This window comes from Passer montanus, unplaced genomic scaffold, assembly GCF_014805655.1.
Source record: "Passer montanus isolate IOZ18808 unplaced genomic scaffold, ASM1480565v1 scaffold25, whole genome shotgun sequence".
NCBI classification, from domain to species: domain Eukaryota; kingdom Metazoa; phylum Chordata; class Aves; order Passeriformes; family Passeridae; genus Passer; species Passer montanus.
In genome coordinates, this window is record NW_024367149.1 from 2,573,622 (window position 1) to 2,587,164 (window position 13,543).

At 41.9% G+C, this 13,543-nt stretch overlaps 1 protein-coding gene across 12 annotated transcripts in view; it reads left to right on the forward strand.

Moving 5' to 3' along the window:
- ST3GAL3 (ST3 beta-galactoside alpha-2,3-sialyltransferase 3) overlaps positions 1–13,543 on the forward strand; it is a 186,433-nt gene that overhangs the window by 127,260 nt on the left and 45,630 nt on the right. For all 12 annotated transcript variants that reach the window (XR_005627680.1, XM_039711467.1, XM_039711472.1 and 9 more), the window contains 2 exons: positions 1,403–1,466; positions 9,207–9,302. Coding sequence is in view for 11 of the 12 variants with exons in the window: in XM_039711467.1 (XP_039567401.1) it covers positions 1,403–1,466; positions 9,207–9,302 (160 nt within the window). In the remaining variant the exon portion in view is untranslated. The remainder of the gene's footprint in view (positions 1–1,402; positions 1,467–9,206; positions 9,303–13,543) is intronic.

Here is a 13,543-nt window from a genome sequence, read left to right on the forward strand (position 1 = left end):
AAATAGAATTCTTCATGTGAAAGGGTCTCCCCTAATCTGATTGCAGTAATTAGTGTCTGTCAGGAAAGCTGTTTAAGTTTGAGGTGAAAAATCACTTGTTGTCAGTTTTCTTAATGTTTCTATACTGTTTTTAGTCTTTTGTAAAGAAATGAGACTTATTTGTTCATTTTGGCTGCTGTTTCCTAAGAACTTTTGAACTAGTTGACAGATATATTTAAGGATATTAGAGTTATGTGTAATCTCCCAAGCAAAGATGGAAGGGAACTAATCATTCACAATCTTTTCCAGTATAGATGAAGCTCAGAGAAGCCATATTCAAAATTGCAAAGGGAAGTGATTGAATGTCCATATGGATCAAGGAGGATTCTGAGCTCATGGAATAGAAATCATTGCAAGTTACCAGATATAAAGAAGCTATATCTGACATATAAAATCCCTGATTTGAAAACAGTTAAATAGCAGAAGAGAATTTCAAGGAAATACATCTGTTTGCTTTGGTTTTGTTTTGCTCTTAGGCATCTGCTTAAGACCACAGTTAGGGTCAGGATTTGGAAGCAGATGGACTTTTTATCAAACCCAGTACAGACATTCTGAAGTTACTGGTACATTTGTAAATACAGAATAGCCAGAGCCTTACTGCTTCTTGGCCCTGGTTGGGTCATGGTGAAGGAGTTTGGACCTCTCTGGGGAGAGAGGTGGAAAAATTAGGGACAAATGACAAAATCTAGAGGCAAGCAGACTCCAGAGTTTCCATAGCCAATAGAATTATTTATATGTAATCATTGTGCTTCTACAACTTAATGCATTTAATCTGTGTGTGCCTGTGCTTGCATAACTTACATCCCCTGGTTGCTGCAGCTTTCACAGGGTATCAGTGTAGGCTGCAGTTCCATGGGAATTTCTTTATGCAATTATGGTGCTTTAATTGAAGAAAGACAGACTGAGGAACCTAAACTGAAAGTAACCCACAGAATAGAAAGCATCCGTTTTAGCCTGGTTCTGTTCCTGCATCCAGTTCACCACTCAGCCACATAAAAGCTTTTCTTAAGGCAAGCAGTGACAGTGATGCTGGCCTTTTCATGTCTGAAGTGTTTGTGAAACTGTCATCTCAGGGCAGGGGATATGAACTCACTGCTATAAAATGTACGGTGCTTGTTCCCTGTGACACTCTCCGTGCAAGGCAATTACACACTGCATCAGAATTTGGCACATAACATGTCATTGCAGGCTGTGTGTGAAGGTCATTGTCCAGAGAAAATAGGAATATTCAACTTCGTGTTCCTTCCTATTGAGAACCTTTCAGTTCCTTCAAGTGACTGCTTCAGATGCTTTACTCCACATTGTTTCTCATTTCCGTTAGGAGTCAGAACTTGTTCCTAATGTCTTCTTCCTTTCTCCCCAGATAATCTGATCAAAGCCATCCTGTCAGCAACCAAAGATTATCATCTAACTCCAGCTCTTGACAGGTAAGATGAGACCTTCAGAAGAGAAGGAGTAAAAGTGATTCTTTTCCATATGTCGTAAATAAATTTTGTTAGACCTTTTTTGCCAGAAACTATTGCCAGTACATTTGGATGTGGATGAGTAAGTCAGGAGCTGAAAACTGAGTCGTCTTTAGAGTAAATCTGTAGACTCTGGAGACCTCTGTCAAGTCAAACATAAGTAGAAAAAAGCATTTAGCTTTTGACTATTTCCTAATAATTTGTTTCATATGTTGTTCCAAGACATCCTCTTGCCCCATTTTCAAGGAAGTAAATAGCAGGTTTTCAATAAACACTTTGCTCTTTTCCAGCCTTTCTGACAAAGCAACAGAATCACAAGGAACTTTAGAAGGAAAGAAGGGACTGGCTTATTTCAGCAATGTTTTTCATTGATACCTTACTCTCAAAGTAGGAATGTTTGGTTGTGTTGGCCAAGCCTGTGCTAGGATGAACAGGATAGCAGTCTCCTGGGTCCTGTGATATTTGAATTGATGCCTTTAGAAGAAGGTCCTTTGATTCTTCAGTTCTGTTGTAGAGGTTGTTTCTGAAACTCACTGGCATATTTACAATCAGCTTCCCAGTGATAGTCCTTTAGTCCTTCCTGTCCTTGCTTTTCTGTCATTCTTTCCATTTTTCCTGCAGGTTTGGTTTAGTGCCACCTCCCAGATTAGGGGTAGGTTTTTTTTCAGAAGCTGTCAGAGGTTTTTACTCTGGGACTTGAGTTCTTTTTGAAGTCCTGGTAATACATCTTTCCAGTGGTACTTGACCCAGCATGACAACACTGTTCCTGCTTTCTAAACACATGGGTTTTATTTCCTGGCCCAGCTCCCCTCCTGCTCACTTTTGGTGACAAAGTTCATAAGCTTAACCAGCCTTTCCATAGCTCTCTGCATCTCTCATGCTGACTGTAGAACTTGCCTGCTGTAGTTGGGAGTTACTCTCTGTGTGAAAGCTTATTCTTAGTCTTGCACAGTCTGTGTGTTAATTTAGGTGTCTTTGAAGTTTGCCTTGTCTCACAGCAGTGCCAGATAGGGTTAGCCTTCAGACTTTGGATTAATTTGAGAAATTATGCCCAGGTAAAACCATTTTATAAATGACCTTTTTAGAGATTTTGCACACAACTGAGTCTCATCCACCTGGGGTTTATCTCAGTTCTGGTTAGAGAGTTAAGATTTTAATCTGCTGAAAAATCCACATATACACTCTTTCAGAAGGATGCTCATATGAAATTAGTGTTAATGACAGAGGGCAGCTGGAAGATTCTTGCAATGAAGGTTAATGTAGTTGTGACCCTTGCTACTCACCTGTTCTTGAAGAGTAGAATGTTTCAGGCTTTTTGAAAGTAATTTCACAGGAGATTCTGAAGCATAATGACTCTGGCATGAGCTGCTCACTTTGGTTTGTATTCTTTACAATGAGTTTGCAGATATAGGAAAGATCTAACACTTAAACCCCATGAAATGTGTGCAAAATCCATGAGATACCAAGTTCAAATGAGACCTCAGGAACAGGCTAGACATTTATTTCTGTGATATTGCAGCAACAAGGTTTGGTGGTGTGTAAACACACAGATATCTTGAGGCAGTACTGTTTTCTTGGGAATTCTGATAAATCCATATCAGTGGATGTTGGTCGTGTAGTACATGTGCATCACAATCAAATACCTCCCAAAGCCCTTCCAAGTGACCAAGTCTTAGGGAGGATAAAAATAGAAGTGTTTATGAGAGAAAGGGACTCAAGGAGGCTTGGGATAGCAAGCTGGAAAGTGAAAGCCTAAAGTATGGAGGTGCAACAGAGGAGTTATTAGGAGAAAGAGCTTGGGAACTGTAGGAGGTGTTAAGGCTGCCATAGTGCTGCTCTGCTAAACCAGCTTGGTGAGTAGGGCACAAATGAAGACTTGGGTATCATTCCAGAAATGTTCTTCTGCTGTGGTCATCACTGAATTCCAGTGCTGGCAGCAATGGGTATCTGCCAATTTTGATTCCTAACAAGTTGGTGGAGAAGACTGGTAGATAAAGGCTAGCTCCTTCATCTTGTCTGAAGCTTCAAGCAGATCCTAACAGTTCCCCTCCATGGCAGCAGCAGTGTGCTGGGGGCAGAGCCTTGGGTTTAGCTACTCTCTTCCTACTCACTGCTAAAGAACAAAGTCCAGACCTCTCCCCTTTGCTCAACACCTTGAAGCAACTGGAGAAAGCCTGACTTAGGGGACCTTGAAAGGTCCTTTCTACTCCAACCATTCTTGGTTCTATGATAAAGAACTCAGAAAATGTCCTATTGTGGAAGAATTAGATAAGAGGCACAAATCAAGTCTGTGACGTTCAAGGGGTTGGGCTTGGGAGATCTTATGAACCCTTCCACTTGTAGGCTCTCAGAAGTCTAGTGGACTGTTTCTAGAAGCAGGAAAGAGCCTCCAGGTTCACCTTCTTTTCAGAATGGAGTTACACCAACATTTTCTCTGTTGGCAAGTCTAAGAAGCCATATTTGCTACTGCTGCTGCCCTTCTCCTTGTGCTGTTGCTATTGTTTAAAAGGGGACTTCAAAGTAGATCAGTGAGATGATTCCTGTTTATGAGCTTTTCTCTCAATCCAGGTCACTCCAGTGACTTCATTTCCAGAGCTCCCCTCCCACTGAAGGGTTGTGTGGGCACAGAGCTGAAATGGCAGCAGGAGAGGCAGAGGCTGGGATGGGTGGGGAGGGTGAGCACTGCCCAGCCCATTGGAATAAGTGTTCATGTAACTATACACTGAAGGCAGCTTTCCCAGGGGAAGGGTGGGAGAGGCAGGAAAGGTGAGGTCAGAGCAGTGCGTGACAGCACAGAAAGGAAAGAGAGGATTACAGTTGTGTGGTGGAGGATCTCTACACGAAGCCTTTGGTCTTGTGCCTACCCAAGCTTCTCTATTTCTGCCCTTCTTCACAAAGCTGGTCCTTGAGAAGTAGCATTCACTTGCCTCTCATAAGCCCTGGAAATGAACTTTGTTTGATTATTCCTGTGCTAAAGGGCATCCTGATGCACCTTTCCTGACACAATGTACTGACGTGGTGCTGAAATGAGGCAAACGTGATCCTTCCAGGTATGCGTGCACTTTTCATCATCCCACAGCAGCTTTGCCAGCTCACTTCCACTAATCCCTCCTTTGTGTTATAACCAGCAGCAGCTGGAGGGCATGTGAACAAAGGCTGTGGTTCACACCTGTAACACAGTGTACATGGTGCCCTGCTTTCTTCATGACTCCTTATTACAGCACCGTTGTGTTGAGTAGTAACCTGCTCCTGCTCCAGGGCAGGGGGTAGGTGAAGCTGCAGTGATGTTCAGGAGGGTAGTTACAACTCACCCCTGAGCTTGTCTGGAAAAGTTTGGAGATCCAGGGGACTTTCTCTAGAACCATTGATCTCTTCCTTCTGAGCTGGCACGTCTTTCTCCCTAACACAGATGTCAGTGGGCCTCATCTTTGAAACTTGCCCTCCATTGGCTTTTCCAGGCCCACTTATATTGCTGAGATTTTCATTGCTTGATTTAGTAGCTCCTCCAGTGGCCTGTCCCTCATTCTGCAAATGGATCAGGGCTTGATTTATAATTCCACAGCCCATCTGTTGGCTGGACTTCAGTGGATTTTTGGGTTACATCTCTGTGGTGATGACATGTAAATTTCTTATGAAAAGACATAAATATAAAAGCCTGACTGACGTTTTTTGTATTGCCTCCAGCTCGTAATGAAAGAAAACTGAGAGTTTGAGCTTATAACTATCATAGTCTTTACTAATGCAGTATATTACCTGAACAAGTGAGGAAAGGATTTGATAGAACAAGAGAGGTGTGTGTCCCTCTCTGGTTCAGGTTGATACCACCCATTTAAGTAACAGCAGCCAGATCAAACCAGAGTATGTTAAGCCTCCTTAAGCACCAGCTACCCTAAAGATGTATTTTTTAATTATTCTGTTATATCTTTCCTCAAAGCCTTCAGATCCAAAGTTGCATAAAGAAAGGCTTTGTGGTTTTTCTCCCCTGACAAATCCCTAAAGCACTTTGATAAGAGAGAAGAGGAAATAGGAATTGCTACAAAGCATACACGTGTTTACAGTTCTATATTGTTCAAGAAAATCTGCATGAATCCTGCTTTTGGTGTAGATGAACTGAACCTTGGAGTATCTGTGTCAGGAGTCTGTACATCTGGCTGCAGCTCCCAGCTTAGGGCTTTAGGGAGTATCTGTTGTGGAAAGTCCATGACCGTCCTTCATACCACCCTGGTAGCAAACAGAAACATGGGCTGTGTCTGATGTGCTCAATCCTTGAAATCTTCTGGAAAAGAAATAGGGCTTTGACATACTGTGTAAACAAGCACAAAGGTGTTTGCACACTTCTTTGTGGAGAAACAATTGAGTTGTAACTGATGCTGCTTGCACTGTGTATTTCTTCACCCAGAAACTTGCCCGGAGCCAGCAATGACTGTGCAGGTTTCCCATGCTCAGGCACAATCAGTAGACAGAGTACATTTGAAAGACATTTAAGCTGTTAGAAGATCAAAGATGAGACCTTAGGGTCAGAAAGTTACTAATGAAAAATCTTATCTGCAGACTTAAGGAAAAAGGAGAATGCATTTAAATATGTCAGAACCATGAGGGTAGAAGAGTGGTTCAGACATGAAGCTGGGCAAAAGTGATTAACCTATCAATTACAATGAGTAAAGGCAGAACCATTCAGTTAATGTTTCATTTTTGGGGGTAAAGATAGAAAATATCTCATTTTGCAGCAACAATTAAATACTTTGTGATTATTTTATTAGTAACTACAAGGATATTAAATGACAATTGTATGTCTTTTAAAGTCAGTAAACACTGGAGACTTAAATAAAGAATTATAGTTGTTATTACTGTTTGCTTTTTAGCCCTTCTTGGAATGTTTGATAGAACAGCAAATGTTGTGCCATTTCTGTAGAAATATGACAGATAATAAAGAGGTAGGTCAAGTTGATTCATTTGGTTTTGCAGGAAAAATCCTACAGAGGACAGAGCCAGGATGGCAGCATAACTTATGTTATGCTACTTTGGGTTTGTGGAAATTAAATCTTGCCATGTAGAGGATATATTTTTAGATGAACTAGAAGCTTGAATGGTAAAGGTAAACTTTTAGAGGCACACATTAGTTATTTGTCTCAGTCCATTATGTTCTGTTCCTATACTACACCATTTAGAGGTATCCTTTTTAGGAATAGGATATGTTACACAGCTTTAAAAAGTTATTGTCAGTGTGGAGAATTAATCCTTTAGTGACACTTCCAAGTGTAATCCTGCTGGCAGGTGTTCACAGGGGCTAAAACCAGTCTGGAGTAAATGTAAAATTCCACTGGGAAAATTTGCCAGAACCAAAGACTGGGAATGTAACGAGCAGGAGGGCCAAGTCAGTCTTGACTATTTTGTTGCATCCTTCCCTGGAACCAAATCAAAAATCAGGCATCACAGAGGCAACAGTGCAGGTCATGTTTACAAGATGAGGATTATATTCTGCAAACCAATGACTGTAAGAAGAGGATTGGAATGATGTAAGTAAAATCTCTGTGCAAAAGGCACTCTACCCTTAGCACCATTAGCTCTGCATGCTGGTCTTCCAGAATCAGTACTTTGGAGATCTGGGAAAAAGTTGAGAATTGTTCAGGGACATACTGCAAGTGTGAGTCAAGACTTAGAAGAGCTGCCATACTGTGCAAGATGTCATGAGCTCACTCCAGTTTGTTTGGTCAACAGAAGATTAGGAGTGGGGTTTGATCAGTCTGTGAGTCCTGTGTGGGAGCAGGGCCATGAGGCTGCTGGAGGAGCTATGGCTGGTGGAACTGGTTCTTCTATCTCATGTGGAGCAGCTCATGCTCACCAGTGTGCCCTGTGAGAGGCTGATGTTTATACACAGTGCTGTCTCAGTAAGTGGATCTCATGCAGATGTGGAAGGGACTGCTGACAGTAGATGGTGCTTTAATTTAGCAGAAAAGAGAAGAAAGTGATTAAGTGGTTTGAGGTTGAAAGAAGCAGATCTGTATTGAGAATTGGTAAGAACATCCTAAGAGTAAGTGGGAAGAGGATAGAGTGGAGTGCCTGGAGCTTGCTGCCTTTGGATTTCAGCACTGTATTCTTCAAAACAGAAAATTCAAAAGGAGTCATAGCTGAGAGACAGCTGAGTAGAGAAGGTACAGTATTTCACCCAGCAGTCTGTTTTTTAGGAGGTCAAACTTTCTTATCATAATCATCAAAAGAGTGTATTTCCTTCTGAAATATCACTTGGCCAAAACTGAACTATGTCTCATACTCCCTCCTACAGCACCTTTTCCTTAAAGGTTTTGACAAAGTTGCTACCATCTTTGTCACTAATTTTGGTGTACTTGGGGCTGGCTCTCCTTTCCTTCTTCGTCACAATATACTGCTTGAACCAGATCTTGTGTCTGATTTCTCCTTGTTGCCAGAACTGGCTTGCTTGGGATTTTTTTGCTATGCCAACATCTATAAAATTCTTTCTCTATTGTGGTTTGATTATCACAAACACACACTTCTTTAGCTCTTGGGGATACTGGGCTAATATGTCCATCTGCATGAGGAAGTGTTTTCCTTTGGAAAGGCTCGGATCTGCAGTGGAACTTTATCTGGGCAGGGGAAGCTGTTCCTGAGCATTTCTTGGTGCTGTTAATTCTGCACGTGTCTTCAGCTGATGTCTCTGTCAGCAGAGTGACCTTCAGTGGTTTAGCTGAGTCTTTTGAGTGCCCTCCAGCCCTGCTCTGCAAAAAGGAACCCCACATAAACAGAGCTTTCCTCGTGCTGGCTCTTTACACTTATCACAGAGAGGACAGCCTAGAAGCAACCAGTTGACTGTGCCTGGGACTAGGAAGGCTGCCTAGTTCAGGGATCTGCTCCAAACAACTGATTGCCTTGGACCCTTTCCGAAAAAGGCTCTGCAGACACGTATTCCTTCAGTGAACTACCAGAGATGGAGGCACATTGCCAGAAGAGCCAGCTGTGTTTGGGATTAGATGGCTGGAAAGAAGTCCTTTCTCTGTCTCCAAAACAAAATCGCTTTTTAACATCTGCTGCGGAGAGTTCTCGTGACTCAGGGTTCCACGAGAAACTGTTCTCTTCCTTCTCTTTCCTGTTTCTTTGTTAATTAAGGTCCTTTTCCTTCCCTTTCCTCACCTATTGTGTCCCCATATATATTTCCTACTGGACAGGCATGTCAGGGAGGGGAGTGTCTTTTTTTCTCTCAGTTTAATGTTTTTCTGTCTCTTGAAGTCTCACAATAACAGCAGCAATTTTGCTCTCAGCAAGGTGAGCACACCCCAGATACCTGGCAAGATCTGCCTGCACTCATAAAATTGCTTGGAGAGAAGACTTCCTCACTAAGCCTTTGGTTTATTGTTATTTCAGTGCTGAATGAATAATGAGATGGTTCAAGTAAACAGATGGGTTTGATTCAAGCCCATCATAGCAGGGGTGTGTGGGGAGAGGAGCTGCTTGTCCTGACAGCTCATCTCATTAGGCCACACGTGGTGTGAGGTGTTGAAAGCAGTTTATCACATGTAATGCCTGGGCATGATGAGGTGAGCTGGGGATCAAGTGTATCTCTGTCCCCTTCTTAATTCTTCATATTTACAGAGGTTTCCTGTAGTTCTCAGATGCATGCAAACTAAATATGTGCTCTCTCTCTGTGTTTGAAGTTCTGTTACAAAAATCACTTCTCTGTTTCTTCCACAGTCTCAGCTGCCGGCGATGTATTATTGTGGGAAATGGTGGAGTACTTGCAAATAAGTCATTGGGGTTAAAAATTGATGACTATGATGTTGTTGTCAGGTGAGTCTTTGGCATTACAGTTCCTGTCCCATATTCAGTTTCTGTATCAGTTCACTTGCTGTGCAGGCAAACTTTAACCTGTACCAGTGACAGTATCCCTTTGATGGAAGCGTTAACTTAGAGGGGGGTAAAAATAGACATGAGCTTAAAAAGGTTTATTTTAAATGATGATCACATCAAAGGGTAAAGGCATTCCTCAAACTTTCTGTTTTCCACAGCTTCTTGGGAATGTGGTCTCTTGTATGATGTCACTTGAACCTTCCCTTCATAGCTCCTTTCTAAAAGCTGCTTTTGTGATGCCCTTAGGTGGTCAAGCAGTAATTCACACTGTTGGTTCTGCTCCCAGATATATTCCTGTGGTAGCTTAGGATGGTATTATTGGTCATACATGTGTAGCATTCCCCAGGAACTGCACCTCACAGTTAGGATGGGCAGGACTAAGCATGGTACAGCATAGGGTGCTAGGAAGCAGGAAGCCTCTATGAGAGGGGACCTAGCAGTGATTAAACACCTGTAAGTGTGCCCTAGAAACTAGCAATACTTTGGCTCTGTGTCTCTGCAGATGACAATGTTGAATAAGGCAGCAGAAGCAGAGTGGTGGGAGTGCTAAGGACCACAGTCAGAGTTAGGACTTCTTGCTTTTGCTGAGGACCTGGATCATCGCCATCTCAGAATGCCTGAAAAACGTGCTGATATGTGAAATCACAGGTCTAGTCATAACTCTGAGTAATAAATCTGTCAAGTCAGGGAGGCGTTCTGGGTGACTGGAGATTAACAAACATAATACCTGTACTAATGGAGAGTGAGAGAGTGCGTGTAGGAGGGAGGGAGGATGTGCTCTAGGGAGCTACAGGCCCATTAGTCTGACCTGAAAAAAAAACAGTTTTCTATCAGGTTTTGAGTAACAAAATATTAGGATGGTAAATAATAAAAGTGGGATAAACTGTAGTGTAAGTTTATAAAACTGGTTTAACAAAGTCTAAGTTGGTATTTTTTCTTAGTACGATAACTGACTTCATATTAAAAAAAATGTATCTGATGTAATCTCTCTCAACTTCAATCAGCTTTAAGACGTGGTGGCAAATAATGAATTCTGTGCTAAAGGTAGGAGAAAGAAAGGGATTAATAAAGGAATTTAAGGCAGGTATTATTTAGCACAGTCTCTATTCTCTCCCATGTGTAAGGAGAGAATAGGACATACAGAGAGAAATAAATATCCTCTAACTGTGGGGGAAAAGACCAAGAAGCTCCTTTTCAGTCTTTGTTCCTGTGAATGTTCTGTGATGCTTCTCCATCAGTATGCTGGACAGAGGGATGGCTGAACAGGACAAAATTTTTACAGCCCTTCCCCTAGTTCATCCCACTATCAGTTGATAACAAAGAGCTCTTATTCCTCGTCATAGTTGGGTGACTTGTAGTTATTTCAGGTGAATTAAAGTGCAGTTTATAGCCTTTCCTTGGGCTCAGATTGTTCAAAAAGTAGCAAAAGAACAGTTTCAATCCATCTGGTCTAAGCCACCCACTAAGATTTACATCAGAAGGGCCACTATTTAATTTCCAAAAGAAAACTTCAACTTTTTCTCTCCACATCAGTAAATCTATGTCAGTTTGCAAGCAGGGAGGATAAGAGGGCAGCTAAGCACCTGTGCTGTTGGTGGGATGGATAAAGGAGAGAGAAGTCAACTGTAAAGGTTAAATGAAGCCAGGTGCTTGGATATGTATCCAACTGCTTGCTTTATTCCTGTGGAAGCTGGGGAAGTCCCATGTATTATAACATCCTTTTTCATACACTTCAGAACTCCTTTGAAGGATGATATTTGGGACCTAGAGAGTGAATTTTAAACAAAAAAATGTGGTACATTTGTGGTCAAAGGAGTGATCCAGCAGTATGTGGAGTTCTTTGATGCCTCCTGTGTTACCATCTAATTGCTAATTGCAGCAAGAAATTTTGTTCTTTGCAGTGAAGATAGTCTAATTCAGCTTTGTCAGTTCTAAAAGAGCTTGGAGTGACTTATTGTTTTTAACTAGACATTATCAGATTTCAGTGCAGATGTTATTCCCAGCTGTCACACTATTTACCTGGCAGGACTTCTTGCAGCAGTCATCAGTGCTCTGAAATGCCTCCTTAGAATAGTTTGCAGGCTGGGCACAAATAAATATGTATCAGAAATTCCTGATTAGAGCCATGGCATCTGAAAGGATCTTCATGGTGCACAAATAAATATGTATCAGAAATTCCTGATTAGAGCCAGATAGGGATTCACCTCATGGTGATACTTGAGTGGCATCTGAAAGGATCTTCATGGTACCAAGCTTGGGAGTTAGTGTCTCCATATGTAATCAGCAAACATAGACAGGAAAACACTCTGGAACACCTTGTGGAGAAAATTGCCTGTCCATGGGCACTACAAAGAAGCCTGACATCCTAACTGAGGTTTTCTAAGATTTAGCAGTGGTTATAACCACCAGTGAATCCTGGCTGGGAAGGGATTTGGGCTGTGCAGTGTGCACCTTTGGGTGCTGTGGCTGCCTGAACTTTCCCTGCTCCATTGCCCATCCTGCCCTCGGGGACTGCCCTGGGCCTTGGTGCTGCTGGCTCTGTCTCTGTGGCTCCACCAGCAGCTCACACTCTGGCCCTTTGCTGGAGACCTGGGTTCTTTTCACCTGGGAAATGGTTTGATTTATTTCCTGTTTAGACACCAAGTAGGGTTCCCAAGTTTTGAGAGTGTTAACAAAGCAAGCAGCAAAACAGTGAGCCCAGCAGCTGGGGATGGGAAAAACCCTGCCAAAGAGCTGCACAGTCACATTTGAAACTGCAGACACCTCCTCATCCTAAAGAAAACAGATGAAAATATGTAAAACTTGCTTTCTTTGCAGAATATTGGTAGTATTGGTGGTATTCTGTTACCTTTAGAGCTGCATGCTTTTGCTTTGTATTAGGTCATCTGCCCCAAAGAGACACAACACCTTAAAGTTTAAATACTGCCCACAGAAGAAGTGGGTGGTGTGTGAATGTGCCATCAGCAACAGAGGAAAAAGCAAGGGATCAGCCTGGCTGGGAGCATTGTACTCAGGTCTTGTCCCTCAAAGTCAGGCTACAAAGGGTATAAACCACAGGAAAAGGCTTCATCTGCTATATTAATTGTGGTGGTGCTGATTCCTAAATTGTTTTGCTTTAATATTTTTATTCTTGATGATAAAGTAAGTATTTTTGCTAAAAATGCCTAAGAATGTATTTCTCTAGATTTGGCATATAATTTCGGATTGTATAGAGATTTTTATTCTACTAGAAGTTTTCCAATGTAAAATGCTTACCCGGGCTAAAAAAGACAAATCCAACATTTCTATGTGGCAAAATTTGCAGTCCAAGAGCACTTTGCAGTATATTGAACAACACCAAGTCAAGAATGATGCAATAATTCAAGCAGGCAATCCTGTGCCATCAGAGGCTGCTGTTTGATGTCTGCAAGATTTGTATTCCAAGTTACATGCAATTTCCTCAGCTTTGGATTTTTAGTCTTGAATAGAAATTCTGAAAACTTTAATGTCATGAAAGTCATTATGGCTCTTCATGCCAAAGCAATTTGCTTTTTCAAGGGAAAAAACTTTCTTCCTGAGAAATGTTTTAACAAAAGCACAGCTAAATACATAGCATCTCCTTAAAAATCAGCATCCCCAAGAGCAAAGCTGTGTGGCTGCTTGAGTGTTTTCAGAGTGGGATGCACTTCCACTGCAGGAAATCCTTGGAGCCCATGAGACTGCAGTGGTGCTGAGCCTTGTCCCAGCCCAACCTCTTCCTTTGTGCTGGCATTGCAAGGCAGCTCACCCTCCCGACGGGCCAGTTTGGGGAATTAAAGAGGTGCAGATTGATCCTGTGGGATTTTTTTGAGAATTATTAGTTGGCTTATTTCTCTCTGCAGCCTTGCTGCAGGTGAGTGGTGTAAGCTCTGGGCTGGGGCTGGAAAATGAGACCAGTTTCAGTTTGTTTAAACTGATGAGGAGCTTCATCATGTCTTTCAGCACAGCCTTGCAGAACCTAACTAACGCATCAAAGGATCAATGGGCTGTTAAAATATTAATGCTTAGTTTGTACTCTAAATGTGCAAGGACAATATTCTTCACTTTACTTTTCCAAAGCCTCCAACCCTATTTAGATCACAGGAGTTGATATGCAGAAATGGTTTGCATTATATTCAATTATAGAATTTATGTAACTTCTAATTAAGCTGTCGTCGCTTGAT